General features: G+C 42.1%; 2 protein-coding genes across 2 annotated transcripts in view; both read right to left on the bottom strand.

The window, feature by feature from the left end:
* The window catches only part of MIPEP (mitochondrial intermediate peptidase), a 78,594-nt gene extending 63,873 nt beyond the window's left edge, over positions 1-14,721 (bottom strand). Inside the window, exons 1-6 of the mRNA XM_052812353.1 lie at positions 14,469-14,721; positions 11,531-11,704; positions 9,429-9,517; positions 6,199-6,285; positions 5,212-5,275; positions 3,235-3,417 (exon numbers count right to left, since the gene is read on the bottom strand). Coding sequence (XP_052668313.1) covers positions 3,235-3,417; positions 5,212-5,275; positions 6,199-6,285; positions 9,429-9,517; positions 11,531-11,704; positions 14,469-14,642 — 771 coding nt within the window. The 5' untranslated portion in view covers positions 14,643-14,721. The remainder of the gene's footprint in view (positions 1-3,234; positions 3,418-5,211; positions 5,276-6,198; positions 6,286-9,428; positions 9,518-11,530; positions 11,705-14,468) is intronic.
* A 1,666-nt stretch (positions 14,722-16,387) lies between these two features.
* LOC128153405 (complement C1q and tumor necrosis factor-related protein 9A-like) lies at positions 16,388-22,316 on the bottom strand. Its single transcript, XM_052812767.1, has 3 exons — positions 22,131-22,316; positions 19,305-19,367; positions 16,388-17,592 (listed from the first exon to the last, which is right to left on the bottom strand). The coding sequence occupies exons 1-3, from the start codon at positions 22,294-22,296 to the stop codon at positions 16,769-16,771; spliced, it is 1,053 nt and encodes a 350-aa protein (XP_052668727.1). The 5' UTR covers positions 22,297-22,316; the 3' UTR covers positions 16,388-16,768.
* Between the last annotated feature and the right edge of the window lie 321 nt (positions 22,317-22,637).

Consider the following 22,637-nt stretch of genomic DNA (forward strand, 5'->3'; position numbering starts at 1 on the left):
TTTCATATTTTAAAAAAAGCAAATAAAGTAAGCGAGGTTATTCCCCTTCCTTGAACACACTTCAGCAGTGTGTCTTTGCAGCAAAGGCCAACAGCATACTGAGCTCTATTAGGAAGAGTACAGCCACCTGGTCCACAGATGTGATTGCTTCCCTCTACTTGGTAGTGTCCAGACTACATTTGGAGTACAACATCCAGATTTGGGTTCCACAGGACAAGAAAGACACTGACATACTCGAGTGGGTCCAGTGTAGGGCCACCAAGATATTTGGGGGCTGGAGCACATGACACAGAATGGAGGCTGAGAGAGCTGGGTTTGTCCAGCCAAAAGAAGAAAATGCTGAAATGAGATCTTAATCTTTATCTACTTAGCAGTAAGGCACAGAGAACATGCAGCCAGACTGTTCTTGGAGGTGCAGAGCAAGAGGAGGAGACGTAATGGACACAAGCTGGAAGATGAAAAATTCCAATCTGATATCAAGAAAAAAAAAAAAAATTTGTGAGGGTGGTCAAACAGGCTCCCCAGAGAAGTAATGGAATCTCCATCCTTGGAAAGCGTTCAAAACTGAACTGGACATGTCACTGAGAAACCTATCTACTTGGTCCTGCTCTGAACAGGATCAGACTCAAACTGCCGAGCTCCAGAGGTCCCTTCCAACCTAAATTATATGATTTCCAAAGAGCCTCTCCAAAGATCTGGCTCGGAGGACTGCATTCTTGAATTGATATATTACTCAGAGCTTCAGTAGCAATCCTACAGATCATACTATTTTCAGGACAAGAGTTTAAAGATGACACGCAATGAGTATTATTCCTTTATTTACATTCTATCAGTGCCATAATTTAATTAATTTTTCATTTCTTACAGAAAATAAACATTACAGCTTGGGTTCTACCACAGTAAGCTTTTCTCTTTTTTGTGACAAACCAGATTTCAAAGTCACCTCAATTATTTATACACCAAGTGAAAACAGAACACTTGAGTGTTGTAAGACACTCCCGATCCTAGAGTCATATCTAAAAGACTAAGGAACCACTGTCACATTTCAAAGAGTCTAAACTAATTTTCAATATATAAACAAACTCTAAATGAATTCTTTTTAGAAAAGCATCATTAGCCAGAATTAAAATAAGATTTCTCAGGATAATTCAAGTTGGATGGGACCTCAGGAGGTCTCTAATCCAACCTCCTACACAAAGCAGGGTCAGCTATGAGGTAAGACCAAGTTGCATAAAGCTTTTTCCAGTCAGGTCCTGAAACGCTGCACAGAAGGTAGAGACAGCATGACCTCTCTGTTTCACGGCTTGGGTATCGTCATCAGCTAAAACTTCTCCGACTGGCATTTCTCACATCAACTTGTGCCTGTTGCCACTTGTCCTCCTGTCACGCACCACTCTGAAGAGCCTGGGTCTGTCTACTCCATGATGTCCTCGTAGGTACTGGCAGGCTGTGGTCAGGGTCCCCCCAAAGTCACCTCTGCTACAGGGTGAACAAGCCCAGATTCCTCAGCCTCTCCTCACAGTGCCAGCACTCCACTTCCTGGCCATCTTGGTGGCCTCCGTTGAAGTCACTCCTAAAGAGTGATGAGTAAAGGGCTACAATTGCATCCTTCAGTCTCTGGCTCTGCCTCTGTTCATGCAGTCCAGGATGCTGTTGGCCACCTTTGCTGCCAGGGTCACTGCTGGCTTATGCTCAGCTTGTGGCTCACCAACCCTCCGGGCCTCTTCCGCAGATCAGACCCAGCCAAGTAGTCCCAGCCTGTACTATTGCCAGGAATTCTCCCTTTCCAGGTGCAGGACTTCGCATTTTTCCTTCTTTAATTACATAAGGTTCCCATTGGACCATTCCCTCAGTGTCTAGGCTACTCTGAATGTCAGTCCTGCTCTTCAGCGTATCAATTGTTCCTCCTAATTTGCTATCACCTGCAAATCTGGCAGGCAAGCACTCTGTCACTTCCTCTAGGTCACTGATAAAGATGTTAAACAGGAGAGGTCCCAGGACAGACCTCTGCAACACTTCTTTCATTACCAGCCTTCCAGTAGAGTACACCACTTCAATCACTGCTCTTTGAGTCTGATCATGAAATGAGGGGGTTTTTTTTACCTGTCTGGTTGTCCACCAATCCAGACTGTAATCTGTAACTTGGATTGCTCCATAACTTCCCTAGGGATCAAAGCAAAGCTAAGTCGCTTGTAGTTCCCCAATTTAGGGTTTTTTTGGCCTTTCTGAAGGTGCATGGAACATATTATTTCCACCAGTCATTGGGCTTCTTCCCTGATCCTCACTGCCTACAAAAGGCAGCAAGCCTTTCAAGGACAATAGCCAGTTCTCTCTGGATCCTTGGATGCAGCCCGTCTGGTCCCAATGACTTGTACAGGTTGAGTTCTCTCAAGTAATCCAAAAATGGATCCTCATCTACTGCTGGTTGTTTTTATCTTTGAATCCTTTCACTAAGCACAGTGGGCTAGGAGAATTCATTGGTGAACACTGAGGCAAAGAAAGCGACCAGCATCTCAGCCTTACCTGTGTCTGCTGCCACTAAGTCACCCACCTTACTCAGAACTGAGCCCATCTTTTCCTTGTCCAGCCTTTTAGTACTAATGCAGCAGTAGTTGCTCTTCTTGTTGACTTTGATGTCCCTTGCAAGTCTCAGCAACTGCAGCTGAGCTTTGGCCTTCCTTACATCATCACTACATGTACAGGCAGTATTTCTAAATTCCTGCCTTGTATCTTGTACCTGCTTCCACCTCATGTCTGCTACCTTTTGGAGATGAAGCTTTGTCACGAGTTCCCTGCTTGCCAAGCCTGGCTCCTGATACATCCTGTTTGGCTTTCTAAGGATCAGGATGCGCTGATACTGAGTATCTTAGTATCCTTGTGCGCCTGGAGGATGCTATCTTTAAAGAACTGCCAGCATTCTTGAGCAACTTTACCCTTCAGATCTGTATCCCATGGGGTCCCACCTCCCAGTTTACTGAATAAGCTGAAGTCTGCTTGCCTGAAATCCAGGGTCTGTATTCTGCCCCTCGTCTCCCTCAATCCATTCAGGATCTTCACCTCCATTATTTCACAGCTGCTACAGCCAAGGCTGCCATTGATCATCATGTTCTAAAACAGTTCTTCCTTGTTAGTCATAACATCATAAACCACATGCATTTGCCTCAATAACAAGTGAAACAACTGATATGCACTTTTGTTGTAGAGTATGCCAAAGCAAACTCGGGGAATACTCACCAGATCATCGGGACAATCAGCATGCAGACCAGCAACTTGTAAGTAATTGCCTTCAGCTGTAAAATTATACCGAATATGCTCTGGCAAGACATGTTTGTCAATCTTGTTGGGAAGGTGAGTTCCTGTCAGAAATTCATTACATAAATCCAATATTCTGACATTGAGGTTGACTGCCTTTTTACGCTGTAAGAAAAATAAAGTACAAAATACATTATACCTTCAGACATAGCACAAGCAGAACTCAAAGTTTCTAAAACCTTAAAGGACTCTTCCAGATGAAGCAGAAAATAGAACATTTAAGATTAGACCTAGAGCATCAACAAAATCTAATGTAGGGCTGAAGTCAACAAGATCAGATGCTTATACAAATCTATAATTTCATACAGGATTGAAATTTGAAAGAAAATGCCTATGTTTTTGCAGTAAGAAAATGTACAGTGGAGTTTAAGTAGAATTTACATAAGCTATGTTAGCTGCTTGCAAAACATTTATAAAACTTTGCCTAATATGATTGCTATGTAAAACACAGAGGAGAAAAAAAGAAGCATCATTGAGATGCTAGCATCCCAAAATAGATATAGAATTACAGTTCTTTTGTTACTGTTTGTACTGCACTGTTTTCTGAAGACCGTAAAGCATTTATGGTATATCAACTTTTCCCTGAGGAGTTTGTGATTTAGGGTTTTAACACCACCATTACAGTATTTCACACATTTAACATTACTGTAAGATTTGCTTCAGTGAACTCTCATCTTCGTAGAGTATGCTCTCTATTGCCTGTGGGTTCATAGCTCAAAAGAAAAGGCTGAGGGTACACATACAACATACTTGTAAAGTCCAAAGAATGACAAAACCTGAAGATCTCTGTCCTCCCATTCCATCCTTACTCTTTAAAACACATATTTTGAGTTTTATTTTAAAAAGCAGAAATTCTTTGTAGCAGAAATAAATTTCAAATTAGGACAGTGAAGGATTTCTAAAGTCTGAAATGAGAATTGAAAAGAAACACTGAGCAGCAAGCAATAGAAGAAAAGCAGAATAGGCAGGGGAGGAAGAGGAAAATGTGCAAAAATAAGGGGCAAGTGAAATTGTAACTGAAAGGGGATGAAGCACCATAGAACCAATAGTCAAATCAGAAATAAAACCCAGGGTCCAAGTTTCAGACTTATTCTTTGTACAAAGTAATTGTAAAAATATATTCTAGAAGCATTTTCCAGGTCACAAAACACCACCACAGCCATGATCTTCAGAGTAACTTTACCACATAACTCTGGTAAAAGAGCCTTTGTACAGATCTTTTTTGAGGGGATGACTCAAATAAACAAGGTATTAACTTTATACAGGGACATGAGCTATGAACAGACATGCAACAGAGCATCCATACCACAAAGCATGGTGAAAGCTGACCATTTTGGCAAATCCATCACTAACTACTGCAAAAGCATGTAAAAGCTCCAAGAGAGGTAATCAGACCATGCCCAGACATTCAATTTTGAACAAGATTTACAACTTCTGGTTATGTGAGCACCAAGGAGAGCCTGGACACACACCTGATCCCTTCTAAAACTCTACTTGATTAATCTGTCATCACAGTGCATGGGGTACTGCTTTTCCCCCTCTATAAATAGGTTGTTCAGACAGCTAAGCAGCTTTTTTAAATATCTGATCCAGACACCAATCAAAGCAAGCAGGATCCAAGGTCTTGCTTGTAACTCTTCAGAACAGACAAAGGAATGATGAGGACTAAACTGGGAAGAACAGCCAACTAATATCTAAAACAACATTAAAAAACACACTTTAGAAGTGATTTAAAATAGACAAAACTAATCACTTCTGAGAAAACAAAATTCCACAGCGGACAATGGGAATCTTGCAGGACAAACTGGCTCAGTCACATGATGCATGTTCCACACGTTTCATTATCTGGTCTCTGGTAGTCAGGCAAATTTCTGTTCATCTATTGTAGCCAAAAATTACCTTTTCTTCATCCAAATGAATGCCACTGATCTCAAAATCAAACATAAAAAGTTCTGCCACTCGCCTAAAAATACAGTAAATCCCCGTTAAAACAGCCTTATTTGATAGTAAGCATAATTTCTTAATAGATTTTGCCCTTAGTAGTTATTAGGCTTCATGTCTTTTACAGAGAATAACAACACAGTTGTATGAGTATTGTTAATATTGACATAGACTTCCTATGTTGTAGGTCCTTAACAGTTTACTCAGTGAAATAGGATTTTTCCTTTTTTAGTTATGTTAGTCATCTGCATTGAAAATATCATTCAAAATAATTCCACTACATTAATCTAGATGTTTAACAAACTTGTGCAAATTACTATTTTAATTTGACACTTCATTTATTCTAACAGATCAGAAAAAGACCTCTTCAAATCTAACATCCTTGATTGTGGGGAAAGAAGGAAGTAACTTACTCAAACATTAAGCTTGTCTAACCATGTTAGCAAAGAAATAATTCCAAACTATAACTGAATAAGCAGCTAATAAAACATTTTACAGCAATCATGAAGTAAGCTTTAAATATACTGATAATCTGATTTTGAAAGATATAAATTGCTATAAACCGAAAATAAGTTATACAGTTTGTTCCCTACTTTTGTTGCTAAAAACACCGCTATATAAACACCACAGTACGGCACCTCATTTTAATCAAAATGCTGTTATTGAAGAAAATTTTAAGTTATTATTTTTTTGGTTTTGCAGATCTCAGTTATTCAGCTTAAATATATCTTGTGCTCTACAGTCACAGAGACATCTTCCAAGACTACACAACTACAAACTTCCTAACTCCTGTGCAGGTAATTTAGTAGTGACTAATAAATTAGTAACAGAGATGTGGTATTTTTTCCAGTTCTATTAATTAATTTAGCAAAACACAAAATATAAGCACAATAAGGAATGCTATATACTGCCTAAAAATCTAAATCTATAAGCATTAATAAGTACCTGGTTTCAGGATCTAGGGAACTCATAACAATTTCATCAGCTAGCAGACGTCTCAAACTCTGACACAGTTCAACATCTGTATTTAATCTGGAAAGATACAGAGTAAAAGAATCACGCATTAGCAACAAACACTAATATTTCAGTCTCTTGGAATTACTCATTCAAAGGCAGAGCTTAATATTTACTGAAACAACATCAAAAACCAAGGACTGTATTTTCAAAATGCTTTCTGGTTCACAACCACACTTAAAAACTACAAAATTTGTATACAAACGATGTGTGGACAAACTGGCATGAAAACAGGTCTTGTGCATCCAATAGAAAAATACTTCTGGATAGCATTTTGTGACAAATACGAGCAAGTCTAAGATTGACAGCTTATTTTTTATGGACAAAGATAATCATGGCGAGAGCATAAAGGTGGGAGAGCTGTTTTCTAATCCTTATTTTGAAAGGACTCCATTAAAGGAAAATCTGTGCTCAAGTCTGCCATCAGATAAATGTGCTGCTGGCTGCCACTGAAGTAGACTAAGGGCTTACTATCCCCAGAACATCTCCAGATGCTCATCACTGTCCCTGTGCCAGACAATACTATGTCCATCACATTTGCTGGCACGTTAACTGCAAGCATGTATGTCAACCTGGATTACTGGGTGGGGAACGAAACACATGCATATACATCAGCATAGCTGTGGTGGGCAGCAGACCCCAGTCCAACAGTCTTGAGCACTAACTTCTTAAATCAGCTGAGGTGCAGGAAGCCTCTGCAGCCTCATTTGTAAAATGAACTTAATAATTACCAATACCCAATTCAGAGACAGAAGATGACATTGCATCATGCCTGTACTTCAGAAAAGGCTCTGTACAAAGGTGCTAAATAAGAAGTCCAGCACTCTGTCAAAAAGTGGCTAAAAGCAGTTATGTATTGTTAGTACTTCCTGAGTGATACCACTTGCCCATAAAAAGGAACATTCAACAATGGCAAGTTTTGAGCATTTAAAATAGTTTATGAACCTCTCAGGTTAATTTGTGAATACCTTCTTTCTACAAATTTTACATCTGAAGTGGTATTCAGATATTAAAGTCATATTGTTAGAGATGGTGTGCTCAGTCTAAGTCTTGAAAAATCCAGTTTCATGTGAAAGGTTTCCCAAACATGCTGGCAAGACCAAAGCAACAGTTTCTGCTGAATTTAATCTTAGAATTCTCTGTTTAGCCAGTCATGTTAGTCACAAGGCTTAGTAAACAAACTGATGCACTGCTGTCCTCCTCAGAGTACAAAAGGCTTCACTGCCTCTGCAACTTACTGTGGGACACCAGGTCAACCAGTCACTGCCTCCACTGTTATTAGGAATCCTGAGGGAAGTAGCAGACTCTGGGTCACATTCAGAGTACTGCTTGGTAAAGCTGTCACTTAAGAAGGCTACTCCTGAACGCCACAGGAAGGGAAGGTACTGAAAGGATGCTGTATTTGGAGATTAAAGATCACCCCTTTCTACTTTCTCAGCAGCAAGAGCAGAAGAGAAGCAAATCAATTCACTGTAGTCAAGGACCACAGAGTTAATTTTTAGGATTTAGGTTTAAAAAAAAAAAAAAAAAAAGAGAGAGAGAGAATAGGACCCAAAGAAGAGCCAAACTTCAGAAACAGAAGTCTTTAAGAATATGTTCTATGAAATGGGGTTTTAAATAAAGCACAAGCATGCCAGGGTAGACCAGGCATATATCACAGTCCTAGACAGACACATCCTCAAACACTCATTTTTAACGGGAGACTGTCCCTTCCTCTTTCACATATCCCACTCACTGGCTGGAATTCAAGGGGTCAGCAAACCAGAAGAAAAAGTGTTGTGAAATTTAACAGCTTAAATCTTAAAAACAAATTAGCATTTTGTACATATGCTATACCACAGCTAGTTAACTGTCACAAGTCCCAGAAAAACATAGCTTTGAGTCTTTGATGGGTTTCAGTGACAGGAGTCAGCTGATAACTTAAAAACTGTTCAGAACATAAGCCAAAACTAAAACAGAATAAACTTTCGTGAGATACTGTAATGAAGCTAAAGCTAAATCCTTAAATATCTATAACAGCAAGACTCACACTTTGTTCTCACATGCAAATCCTTCCTACGTATTTTTTTTGTTGATTGCTGTTTTCACAGATGCATTGGATTTGAGCGGCAAGGTTTTGGTAGTGGGGTGGCTTCTGTAAGAAGCTGCTAGAAGCTTCCCCTATGTCTGACAGAGCCAATGCCAGCCGGCTCCAAGACGGACCTGCTCCTGGCCAAGACCGAGCCCATCAGCAACGGTGGTACCACCTCTGGGAGAACAGATTTAAGAAGGGGAAAAAAAAACCTGAGCAACAGCAGCCAGAGAGAGGAGTGAGAGTATGCAAGAAAAACAACCCTGCAGACACCCAGGTCAGTGAAGGAGGAGGGGGAGGAGATGCTCCAGGCACCAGAGCAGAGATTCCCCTGCAGCCCGTGGGGAAGACCATGGTGAGGCAGGCTGTCCCCCTGCAGCCCAGGGAGGTCCCCGGTGGAGCAGATCTCCACCTGCAGCCCGGGGAGGACCCCATGCCGGAGCAGGTGGGTTCCCGAAGGAGGCTGTGACCCCGTGGGAACCCCACGCTGGAGCAGGTTTTCTGGCAGGACTTGTGACCCCACGGGGGACCCACGCTGGAGCAGTCTGTGCCTGAAGGACTGCAGCCCGTGGGAGGGACCCCATGCTGGAGCAGGGGAAGAGTGAGGAGTCCTCCCCCTGAGGAGGAAGGAGCAGCAGAGACCAGGTGTGAGGAACTGACCCCAACCCCCATTCCCCTTCCCCCTGTGCCACTGCGGGGAGGAGGTAGAGAAAACTGGGAGTGAAGTTGAGCCTGGGAAGAAGGGAGGGGTGGGAGGAAGGTGTTTTAAGATTTGCTGGTTTTTTACTTATTTATGTATTATCCTACTCTGATTTGATTGGAAATAAATTAAATTAATTTTTCCCCAAGTCAAGTCTGTTTTGCCTGTGGGTAATTAGTGAGTGATCTCTCCCTGTCCTTATGTCAACCCACGAGCCTTTTGTTATATTTTTCTCTCTCCTGTCCAGCTGAGGAGGGGAGTGATGGAGCGGCTTTGGTGGGACTCTGGCATACAGCCAAGGTCAGCCCACCACAGTAGATGATCATATAGTAATTTTTAAAGATGCATATGAAAATAGAAAAAAAAATAAATCAAAAGAAGAAAACATACTTCTCTACCACAGTTCCAATGTTCCTGCAAGCTTCTTCAGCAGCCTCTCTGAATGCAAAGTCAGGATGGGCAATTTTCACAAAATCAGCCTGACATAGTAGAATAAGAAAACAGTGAGGCAAAGACACGAATTAAAAAATCTTGAATTATAAACAAAGCTGCACTCAAGTAGTTCCATTTACATTAACATTTATTTCTACAGTTCCATGCAATCTATTTGCAGAATTTGCTTTTTTTTTTTTTTTCCTAAAAGACAAAGCTTATTGGAAAACTGTGCTGACAACTATTAAACCAGACAGTGAACATGTCTTTCCAAAAAATATCTTTAATTCACACACTTCTTAAAAACTTTTTTGGTATGGTGTGTTATCTTAAGAGTTCTTACAACATGGAGATACTCCAATGTATTTAAATGTTATTACAAAGATTTTTAGAACTAAAATTCACAGTTAAGAAGAAAGCACACCACCAAAGGTGTGTAGTGGGTTCCTTTTCAAACCCTTTTTACTCTTGTGTTCAGACCATCAAGTTATGCTTTGACATCATTAAACATGTTTCTTCCTACTAGGTAAAGAGAAAACCCAAAAGTTCTTTTGGATTCAGAACAGGGTTTTTATTTGACTTACTGATTTTTAGTAAGTCTCCAAATACTTAAAGGAGTTCAGAAGGCTAGAATGATGCTAATAGGAGGCTGGGGAGCTAGGTGCTTCCATGATTGCAGACATGAATTCAGGGAGGTTCTGGCATTGAAACGATAAAGAATTGAAGATTAGGAATATATTTAATTGAAGATTAGGAATATATTTAATTGAAGATTAGGAACACATTGAAGACATTCAGCATGACTTTACAGAAAGTACATGAAACAAGGTTGACTTTGTTTAACAGTATGATTGCAGTTTGATTGAAAAGGCAACCTTACAAATGTTACACACTTAAGATTTTTACTTCTTAGAACCCCTGTTTAAAATCCTGTATGATATTGACAGAATAGATGCTGAATGGCAGATCTCAAAATTCCTGCCAACAGATAACAATCATCAAATTGCTTCTAGACAGAGCTCTGCATCTTTGAACATATAAACCTGAAAGTAGTACATAGGAGGTAATTTTAACTCAGCAAACTGATACAAAACTATGACCACTGAAATCTGACATCAGTGTTTTAATAAGATATTGATTGATTGATTAAGACAAATTAGGCATAGTCTATATAAAATATAAGGAACAGAAGGAGAATTAGTGACTCAACAGAGCATGTACTTTCAGAACAAAAAAGTGCCTGGCACAAAAGATGTCTGGAATCTACAAAAGAGTAAGAAAGAAGATTTGAGAACTGAAAACACACAGAGAAATTCAAATGTGAAAACCAAAGTCAAAAAAATCAGTGATGTATTTATTAAGAACTGATCTCAGTACGAAGGGTGGGTGTGCTTCCTTCAAACGAAGAGTGATGCTTTGATAAAAGAGATACTTTGGGCAAACAGTTTCCAGGGAGCAATATGAAGTGCTCAGTTAAACTTAACATTTTGTGATACAGAGTATCAGATCAAGTACTGCAATTCTGTGGATTGCAGAAACTGCAATCTAGGAAATACCTGCATTTTTTTCTTGTGTTAATAAAAGGCAATACTGTTTAGTTTTATCTGGTGCTTTTAATCTGTAAGTTCTTTATGGACCTTCACCTATAAACTTTCATAACTTTAAAACGTGTATTGCAACCCCAGCTTTGAGATAAATACCCTGTTTTCCATAATGTAAGTGACTCTGGAAAGCTGTGTATTAATATTACAGCAGAAATACAATTCTGATTTCACTGTTATTTTTCTTGTTGTGGCCTTTATATTATTTTTACATCTGTCTTAAAATTAACTGGACGGTTTGACAGGATTTGTAGTTACCTATCATTCAGTAAAAGCCTTTGTAATTAACTTTAAATCAATTTAGTTTTCTGTCAACGCAAAATTTCGCAGAGCTGATCTGCTATTTATTGCAGAGCAGAAAATCATAAAATGGAACAACAAGGTGTAAGCTTATTAAGTCAGTCAGTTTAAAAGAAATTGCTTCAATGCTTCAAATAATAATAAAAAAAAGTAACTTACCAAGTCTGCTACTCTGCACAAGCCATCTGAAAGCTGATCAAAGATCATTACAGTCTCTGGCCCAGGTGGTGTTGAACATGCCTTCTGGACTAGCTGTTCCGATTCTTGCAATGCTTTGTCCTGTGCTTCCTGAAATCCTTCTGGACAGCTCAATTCTGGAACACCAAAGAGACCCTGCAGTGCAGAACACAATGAAAACACATCACTATTACCCTCCTTGATTTCTACCCCTTTGTTTCAGGATGGAATTATCACCACGAAATTTTACCAAAACGACCCTAGCTAGCATATTGTGACACTTCACTAAAACATTCCCACATGAGTGTCTCTGTAGAGACACTAGTCGCAAAGTCAGTCAAATACACTGGTATCACACAAAAACATCTTCATTTCTCAGAGCAAAACCTCACTGAGGTTCTTTTAGCCAGGACTGTTCTTAGAAAACCTTAAGAGTTCAGCATCAAATCCTCACAAACTCTCCTCTTCCACCCCATAATCTCCTATACTATCCTTTTCCCAAAGCAATTTTTAATCTTGCTTCCAAAGCATGGGCACCAGATAAATCATAGGAAGTCCATTTACGTTCTGAAGTGAAAGAAAGTCATACCTCTGAAGCAAAAGAGACTTATCAAGGAATGTGAGGACTAAGCAGGAGTGACAAACAGTGAAAGAGTTGGCCAGCAGCCCTAGGTATCAATGGATTGAAGGCAACAGGACGGTTGTCTCGGGCTAATTAAATGAGCCCAAATACTGGAACCAGATCTCAAAGGAATGATCAGCAACAACTCAAAAATTTTATGGTATGAACAGTTTTATTCCTGAAGTTCTTACCAAGCCTGGCCCTGTACAACAGGGCAGAGTGAACATACTGACTTGGGCAGTGTAGACACAGACAGCAGTCACGTTCTGCATTTGTGGAAGAGAGTTAAAGAGGTCCTACTGCAGATCAAACAAAATTGCTAACACTACCTGCTAGAGAAGTTCCACGATCAGACCTATCACAGTAAAAAAAATTCATTTAAGATAAAACAGCATCTCTGCAAGCAATACACTCCCTTTGCAACCACCCAACTGCAACATGAGCATCTCCTCACCTCCCAACTACAGCGTCTAACAGTACAAGGTACATGATTTCACACAACACCCACCCCTTCCCAAATTTAACCTCAGCATCTAAAAATCACAATCTGGATTTGAAAATCTGCAGGCCAGTCACTTTAAAATGCACCTTCTCCAAACTCTTTGTGTTATAGCAATCAGTTGCAGGTTTGCATGTAGTTTACAAGTATTTATCCAAATAAAATGGAAAGCTGCAAACTGACAACTTGTCTGTAAAAGTATACATCCTGAAGCAAAAGCATCCCCTAAAGTAAGCATTTGGGACACTCCAAGTTACTTTCTTCTATTTTCATTCTGTTGCTGTTGCTAAAACTACCTTTCCCCCCCCCCCCCCTAATGCTCTTACTATAAGCAGGCCACCCTAAGACAGAAAACCCTTTCCTCACACTTCCCATGTTTTAATTTATTATTTGGGAACAGGAACTGGACTGAAATGAACACTGAAAAAGATATTTTTATATATATACACGTGTATATAAACACATGCATACAAACATAAATATACATGTACCACACCACCCTTCAATAACGCTTGCTGTACAAGAGACTCAAGACTGCCCTTTCACTCAGATCCTCAGCCAGCTGATGCAGTATCCTGCAATGTCCCAGAGAGCTCCTGGCATTCCTGCTGCCCTGCATCACCATTCACCCTCCCAAGTGAGTTCTTCCTGCGCATGTAGTCCTCTGTAAACAGGAGGTATCTTCTCTTAGAGATTAGCTGTGGAGTTCCTCTTCAATATGACAATGTTTCACATAAAAATTTAAAAATTACAAAAAAATGAAGCCTAGTGCAGGTCTCTGAGTTCTTTAATGGCGTGGCTGCACAGCTGCAGCATTATTCTTTTTGCTTGGCCTCAGCATTTACACCCCAGCTGTCAAAACCTCTTTGCAAGCCTGAAATATGCATCTCTCTTCCCAAAGAACTCTACATCCTCTCCGTGGGCCAAGCAAATCCAGAGCTTATTCCCTAGACCAGGCAAATGCACAATATTTAACTGGATTATTTCCTGAAGCGAGAGTTACATCAGTGTGCCTCCAGACGCAGGAAGCCAGAAGAAAACTTTCCCAAACAAGTGCTGGATTATAAACAGAGGTCAGAGTTGTCCTCACTGAAAATCCCTGAGTCCCAGAGCTCAACAGCTTCACCAGCCTGGGCACCACGGCAGGAATAGCTGAGTCAACAGACTAACACGTGAATTTTGCAGGTGTAAGTATTCTGCATGCACTGTGCCATTGAAAGTACACACCTTACGCTGTCCAGGAACTTGTTTAGATTCCCAGGACTCTCATTAACAAATGTATGTGATTCTCCCTAAAAATAAATACATCAAAAAGCCTGAGTGTCACCAACCCAGCAAACAAATGCTTTTTTGCCACAGGCAACCGAATGTCAAGGATGACATCCACGCAAGAGGATGCCAGCAGTCGAACCGATTTTGAAGCGCTGCCAAAGTGCACTGGCATGACACTGAGAGATTAAAAAAGACACAGCCAGGTAAGAGCTCGGAGTGGAAGGGGTAATGCACATATAGAGGCATACGGTCGCTACTGAGGCTCTAAGCAAATGTTCCAATAAACAAGGCCGTGACTCCCTAACCCTTGTGTGTCCGGACGACCGAATGTTTTTGTTCATTAGAACCAAAACAAACCTTTACAAAGACGTAACCGCCCAACCCTCTGGCAACAGCCCGGCTGCCCCGCCACGGCGATTTAAAACGTCTAAAACTAAAGATTACGCGCAAGAAAAGCGAAGCCCGAGGCTGCCGGCAGCCGAGGCCGCCTCCTGCCCGCAGCAGGCCCTTCCCCTCCCGCCGCTCACCGTCTCCCTGCCCGCCGCGCTGCCCCGCCGCTGCTCCCGCTGCTGCTTCGCGTCGAAGGCGGCGCCCACCGGGCACCAGCTGGTGCTGACGGACCGGCGGCCCGGCCCCGCCGACCGGCCCCGCAGGGCCCGGCCCAGCGCCGCCGGCAGCGCCCGCCGGCAGCCGGCCAGCATGGCGGAGCGGGCCCCGGCAACGGGCCCAGGCCTTCCCGGCTCGGCCGCGACCTCCGCCGCGTCCGGGCCGAGGGGAGGAGAGGGAGGAAGAGAGGAGGAGGAGGAGGAGGAGGAGGAGGAGGAGGAGCGGCGGCGGGGACAGCGCGGAGGGAGGCGGATCTGCCTGCCCCCCGCCTCCCCTCAGCCCGCCCGCCCGGCTCCCTCCCTCCCGCCCGGCCCCGGTTTTCCGAGGCGGAGGCGACCGCCGCGGGCCGCTGTGGGCCGCCCGGGTCTGGGCCTGCGCTACTGGGAAAGGAAGGGAAAAGGAAGGGAAAAAGAAAGGAAAAGGAAGGGGAAGGGGAAGGGCTCTGCCGCGGGCCTGCGGGGACCTGGCGGGCGCCGGGGCGGCGGTGAGAGGAGGGGCCTCTGCTGACTGAAATGTCTCCTACGTGTTTTCCACTTAAACCTGAGTCCGTTTTAAAGCGGTTTTTTTGGTCTAGAAGCTTCTGTGACACGAACTTCTGGCCTGTGGCTTACCGGGAAAAAAATCTCCTCTTACTGAAAAATTCACATAACCCTTTCCTCTGCCTTAGAGCCCTACTATCGCCCTCACTGTAATTCAGCTGACATGAGAAGTGCAGCCGTTTTTCCTGAAGAAACCCACCTCACCGTGTCCGTTTTCGGGGCCCGTGATCCGTACTCGGGGTTCAACACCCGTGGGGACGTGTCCGCGTTTCCTTGCCCCCCCGGCAGCGTTAGGGGTGATGGGAAGCCAGGCCTCGTGCTCCTACACTGCATTTGTGCTGAATTTCGTGTCGCTGAACCCGTGTCAGTTGGCATCTCTGCTTTATTCTCTTTTAAGGGGAGGGAGTGAGACTTACCAGCACCTTTTGTTATATTTTTGAGTTTTAGGGGAAAAGGGAAAAAAGAGGGGAAAAAAAATCTGAGAAAATTCACAGAAATTAAAGTTTTTCATGGCACAGGAAATACCTCTCGATCAGTGCTCCACTGTGTCTGCTTCAGTGTTGATTAAAGATTATCCTTCATTTGGAAAAATTTGGTTTGCACCAGCTAATTCTGAAGTACAGCAACATTATGCTGTGTTTTTCCACTGGCATTGAATATCTGCCCACATTAGAGAATCCACATGGCATTTCCTCCTATCACTCCATTTCGCTCTGTTTCAGACCTTCGGCTACACAAAGAGCAAAGAAGCATATTTAAAAGCTGTAAAATCTGCCCAGCTGCAACAAAAGAGCAAGGAGCTCCTGTGGAGGTATCAAACTACGCCAATGCCAAGTTTTAAAATTATTTTGAAACGGTTGGATGCAAACTAACCAAATTTCAAGTCCACCTACATGTGCCACCTAGAAAGATATAAACTGGCTTGGAAGTAACTGCTGCTTAATGTTTATACAAGATGGCAGGGACCCGCATGTCATAATTCCAGAACTTGAAATTTTATCTTTTATTTCACCCCACTTTCTTTTAAAACATTTGTCCTTCAGAACTGGTGTACGCACCCCTGTATAGCTACAGTAAGTCACCAAACCAGTAATGTGTCAAGGCCAGCACTACAGATTCTTAAAAGTTGTCCTCTCTTGTGCAGAAGCCGTTCCTGAAACCAACCGTCCTGCAACTGCAGCCAGGAAAACTGTTTATGCGTATTAGGAATTTTTTTTATTTTGAGTTTTAAAAAATGAAGCTGACAACGGTAGATTAGGACAGCTTAATAAATATATACCCAGTACCTTGCAACTGGGACAAGGCAGCATTCAATTCAAACTCTTCTGAGTAGGGCTCTGAAACCTTGAGCTCTGTTTTAGGAGCTGATAATGAAAACTTCAGCGCAGTAAGTTGTGCAATGAGCAGTTGTGTGCGTAATGAGGCCTGGTTTCCTACAGATACAAGTAGTGTGATCCTACACCTTCCCACTGTGATGACTTCAGTAAAAAAAAAAAAAAAAAAATTACTCAACTTTTAGGGAGATGCCTAGCCGGTCCCAACCTGCCCTGCAGTCCTACATCTCCCTTTCAGCCCTCGGCGTACCTCCCTGGATGATTTCTGTTTTCTGTTGAATCCAGTAGAAATTGCCCAGCAGATAACAACTTTATTAGGGAGGGCTGAAGGACACGGACATACAGCATTCATGGATAACGTGGAGTTAATGTGTCGGGCGATGGCAGCGGCTCCAGCGGGTCAGAGGTGCTGAACAGGAGGAACCCAGAGAAGGTCGTATCATCATCTGCATCTGCAAACAGCCCGTTGAAGGTCTCTCCTTGGTGAGCCTGCAGCCACACCTCATCTCCTCCCTGTAGCTCGAGGATGGCGGCTCCCGATGCCTGGTCCTCTCCACTCTGGTATCTGTCCACCGTGTGCAGCATCTTGATACCATTTTTAACTAGAGCTACTCGGACATTCCTTGAGTAGACAGTGATGTGGTAGGTGAAGTAGTAAACACCAGGGTATTTGCAGGTGAATTTGCCAGTAACTGAGTTGTAGTCATTTAGACTATTATACAGCACCTTGTCAAACTTGATTGGGCGACTCGGGGGGGGAAATTTGGTGGCGATTGTAAGGCCAACACTGAAAGCACTCTTTGGCAGGACTGCTGGGGCACCTACGTTCCCCTTATCTCCTCTGTCTCCTTTCAAGCCTCTTTCCCCCTGAACTCCTGGATTACCCTGTGGCCCCAGATCTCCCGTATTACCTTTAGGACCTGGATTACCTGTCAGGCCAATTGGCCCTGGGAAACCAACTCTTCCAGGATGGCCAATTTCACCCTTTGTCCCTTTTGGACCTATGGGCCCAATGTCTCCTTTTAACCCCTTGTGTCCTTGCAGTCCCAGCTCTCCCTTCTGACCTTTGTAACCCACTGACCCTATAATTCCTTTTGGTCCCAGTTTCCCAGGTCGTCCTCTTTCTCCTTTATCTCCTTTGTTCCCCTTCTCTTCAACAGTCCCATTGGCCCCTAAATGAAAAAAAAAAGGGGGAAAAAAAAAAAGGACACTTTGTGATCTTCCACTGGATTAGTGGGGCACAAGATGAGTTTCAGCACAAAGACATGTATGTGTAGGGGTGTGTCACCACTATACACACTGTGCTCACTGTACATACAATTTCTCATACATTTAAGTGCAGGATAAGCATAACATCTGAAGAAGCTGCTATTGTGTTAGAAAACAGGTGCTCTGGCTGAGAGCAGCAAGAATAAACTCAAAGAAAGGAAAGTGTGATTTGTCTACAGGCTGATGGTAGCACTGACAGCTCACATCATCTCAAGCACAAGCAGCATCTGTCCAAACACTTGTTTTCAGCCTTTGATATACAAAATAGGGGAGATGGTTCACAATTTAATCAGAGGAAGATTCTATCTGGACAACACCCAGAACTTCCTTTCCATGTGTGTCTATAATTTCTACGTGATGGAACTTTGCTTGGGTTACCTAGATTGCTACTGCAGTGCAGCTAAAGGCTTTTTGTCCTTGTTATTTGCTACGACATGCTCCATTTATCCTTTATCCGCTCTTGGACTGAAGCTCAAAGCCTTTGAAAATTCTCTGATCGCTGCACAAGGGTTTGAAGGTGAAGTTCTCATTAATTGAAGGGCATGTTAGCAGTTGATAGAAGATACCATAATGATCATATACTCTATCAATCAGGAAAAGCAGCTGATAATTTCTGCATAAGAGCCTCTGGCTTCTGATGTTAGGAATGATGCTGTACTTACACTTTACTATTCTCAATTTACAACTGAGAGTATTTAACAGCAGCAATGAACTGAAAACAAGTGAGATTGTATGGTGAGCCTCTGTGAAAAGCAGCATGGGTCCATCAGGACAAGAACACAGGTAAAGATGGTAGCTTTGGTAATTTTAAACAACACTTGCGGCTTCATGTCTCACGCTCATTCCAGGACTGGGGTCATTTCTAATAGACTGGAGAAAAGTCTGAGGGGTGTAGAGCAGCTTCTAAATACTCCCATGCTATGCATATACTGTATGTTATTTCTCACGGTCAACTTCAGGATTTTGGAGAACCTGGACACTGTCTTTGGCAGGCTTCCATGCTTTTGGATATATACATTGTCTGTGTACAGCTGGTCTAAGGATGAAAAAGTCCAGCATCTCAGAGTTATTGAATTTGTGCAGAATGATGTGATGCCACTTGCACAATGGCTGACTCCCTGCTTTTATGCACAAGTCACTCTGCACATGTACATCCATCTGACACAGGAGACATGCTGTGTGTGCATAGGTTGGTTAAACAGGTGAAGTATACAGGATCTACTGTATTTTTAGGTGTATAACTTGTGTCTGCTACAGTTTCTTTTAAAAGTCCCTTTCCCTGAAGTTGCATACATAGCTACAGGAGCTTCACTTTCCTGAGGTAGCTGCAGATGTGGTGTCTTCCTCAGCAGCTGGCAAAAGGATCAGGGAAAAGTAGGATAACAGGCTGAGTGAAGAAGTTGTAGGGCATCAGAGGCAGCAGGATAATTGGAGGTGGCAAATTTCTCTTGTATTGTCAGCATATGTGTGCAGCCTCTACTACTTCTGGAAAAAGGTTTTTTAACCTTTATGGTACTTCTGCTACAGCTAGAATGTATGGCATGTCCAGTGCTCACAAACACAAGGACGTGACAGTTGATAGACAAAGAATAAATTGAAACACTTCTTCTCTGACCTCGTTCGCCTTTCTCTCCATTTGCACCATCTTTTCCTGGACTGCCAGGAAGTCCTGCTTCGCCTAGTACAGAAGAGACAAACAGATTTTCATTAAACAATTAAATTACCAGAAAACTTGGGATGTAATCCTTCTCTAATCCTTCCTCTTCAAGCCTGGCTAAACAGTGATGTGAAGAGTTATCTTATTCCTGACTTTTAGTGGGTGCCACTCCTGGTACTTTTATCTTACAGAGAGATTGACAGAGAGCACAGAAACTCAGCCTGAGGACAGTGGTTTTTTGAGACAGAGGGAATCCTTGGCATAAAGAGGTGGGTTATTGCGATATGTAGAAGAGCTACAAGCTGGTCAGGACCACCAATGTGAAAACCTCTTGTCCTTTTGTTGCCTCCATCCATGGAAGATACCAGCAGGAAAATGAATGAGGAAGCCATATTCAGCAAGAAGATTTGCAGGGGCAGGAAGCCTAGTAGCGAAACAATGGTAAACTCTCCTCTAAAGAAGAGACATCTGCAGGGGTTTGGCCAATGGTAATGAAACATTACAGCGGAATAATATTGCCTGTAGATCTGAGGAAGTCATTCACACTCTTGATCCCTGTATCTAGCATGACAAGAACTTTCCACTGCTCTAAAGAGAGCAATTATAGAAGTAATTTTTATAGTAACATCACAGGTGACCAAGAGGTGTGTGATCAAATACCTGGATTTACATCCAGAACACATCAGAAGAAAAAAGAGTTGGCAGTTTGGATGTAACCATATTCCAAGAGTAGCTCTCTGGCCATACAGACAGGAGAACAGTTCTTTAGCAGTTTTCTGCACAACGGGCACAGTCCAGCATCTGCTGAAATTTCATTGACTTGGTAAGGAACAAAACTAAGTCTCATGTATTTAACTGCAAAGTTGTATGTACATACAATATAAACATACCATCTAAGTAATAGTACAGTCATCCCAATTTGTTCAAACAACAAATAATCAGTATAGTCATCGTAATAGCTTAATTTAGGAAAAAAAGTTGGGGACTTTATCATAAACCAGTGATATCATGTGATAACTCACTGGAGTAAAGTGAGGGCCTTTATAAGATAAATGAAAATAAGTAAGCTCTAGATTTTCCATTTTTCAGACTTGCCTGGACCCCTGCATATAGAAAAAGAAGGCAGTTAATTGTATGTGCCTATTAAGAAGCTAATGGAGTTTTTTTGTTTGTTTCTAGATTTTAAAAGGTTTTGGTTTTAGCCAGGCTAGGGCACTGAAAGCCGGAGCAGTTAAGTGGTTGCTTGACAGACAACTCTAAATCATTTTATAAACAAAAGAGTTCAAAATAACTTTAGCAATCACCGAGGTAAATATGTAAGTGGGTAGACTTGCCTTTCAGTGGGCCAGGGCAGGCCATAAGCAGTGAATAACTCTTCATTGCCCAAATTATAAGTGCTGATTATTTTTCAGCTGATCTAGTTTACTATATAGCCACACAAACAGTTGTGGGGCATGAGAGAGGAGTCAAGTGCGAGGAAGAGGATCTGGTAGAGGATCCTGCCTATGCTAGCATAGCCATCAAAGAACCACACATCAAACTACACCTTCAACACTGATTCTGCAGCGTACACTGTCTGCGGAGGCATATACTTTTCTGGTGGAGCACGTGATTCATTAGCTTAGCAACCTAGTCTGTTAAAGGCAGACATTTCCACTAGCTTGAAAGACATAGTAAAACACTTTAGTACATGTTAAGTTAATTTCTTTTAGACTGTTGACCTCAGTGTGGTTTATGTACTAGATTATATACTCCACTGAAAAGAGCTGTGATTCACAATCCTTAGATCAGCCCTCGGTAGAAGGGTTTATCTGATAAGTACAAGTTTGATCCGGATTGATTTGTGCGGCTGAGTTAGCCAGGCTCACAATAACAGTGTTTGTGACAGGTTTATGTATTAAGCCATAATGCCACCTGCATGATGCCACACAATAGCTGACCTAACATAAAGCCTGTTGGGGAAAAGTTCCCCCCCCAGAATTTTGTGAACAAATTTGAAGCAGCAGATTTGTACTTGTCTCGTGCTTTGCATTCTGGGGTTGTGACACTTCAGATGAAGTGTTCTATGTCCACATGCCCACAGATTTATCACCTTGTGCAACCCTGGCCTTGATATTCCAGCATGGATGCAAGGGCCATCGTTATCCTGAGGCTTAAAGTACTATGGGAATTACCAGCTTTAGGGTGCTGAGAAGATTACGTCTGTCTTCAGTATCACACACAGATCTCAATTATAGCCTGTTAGAGCAGACATGAATCCTACACTGTTTTTCAATAGTCTGCGTTCCTGAACTTCCCTCTAGTGGCCCTTGAGTTACAGCAAGGAGGCACACTCAAAAGCAAGTCCTACAAATGTAAAATTTAGATAAGAAAGAGAAATCTTACTACTGCACACTTATTACACTGAACAAGTTGTTGGTTTTTTTTTTTACTGGGCTTGAAGCTCTTTACAGAAATACAGTTGCTATCTTAGAGATGTAGGAGTAGGTTTACAGGCTTTAAAATTGTCAAATAGACATGAAAATATTCCCAAAATAGAAGGTAAACTCTTTCTTCTTTTGTTTTTATCCCATGGACCTGACCCCTCCATAGTATTAGCTATCTTGCTTTCATTATTAGGTCTTTCTTTATATTTCCTTCTTCAAACAAGTAAATGACAAGTGTCTGAAATGTTTTCTGAAAGCTAGGCAGAATAATCCCATTAATGCCAAGTTACTACAGACAACTTCGGGAACTAATGGCATTGCATTTGATACATGAAATCATTTATTCTGAACATAGTACCTGTATCTCCCTTGTCGCCTTTTGAACCGTCACGTCCATCACGACCAGGTATGCCATTGTGCCCAGGATTGCCAGGGATGCCAGGATACCCTTGGGTACAGATGTCCTGGTTTTGTGGTTTTGCTGTGCTGACTACAATAGCCAGCAGTATAATCCAGCTTTTCATTCTTTAGATAGGTTATATGATTTTGGCTGAAAGATTTAAGAAAGCAAAAGTACATCTGCTGAAGTCTACCTTAGAAGGGAATGCAGGGTGCGGGAGGGAGGAAAAAAAGGAAATGGGTTTTCACCACATCTATTGTTTTGTTTTGTTTTATTTATAGGTCTCTGTATAGCATTAAGCACAGTCCTGGAGACTACTGAGTGCCATTTCAAATAATAATTTAATGGGAATATCAGCCATAGTGTCATTATACATTTGAAACATTAACTCAGCTTTACACAATTTAAAATATTCCTTAATTCCCTATGATTTGGAGCATCGAGTTCTGTTTCATATTTTCTTAT

The sequence above is a fragment of the Harpia harpyja genome, chromosome 17 (assembly GCF_026419915.1).
Source record: "Harpia harpyja isolate bHarHar1 chromosome 17, bHarHar1 primary haplotype, whole genome shotgun sequence".
Taxonomy (NCBI): Eukaryota; Metazoa; Chordata; class Aves; order Accipitriformes; family Accipitridae; genus Harpia; species Harpia harpyja.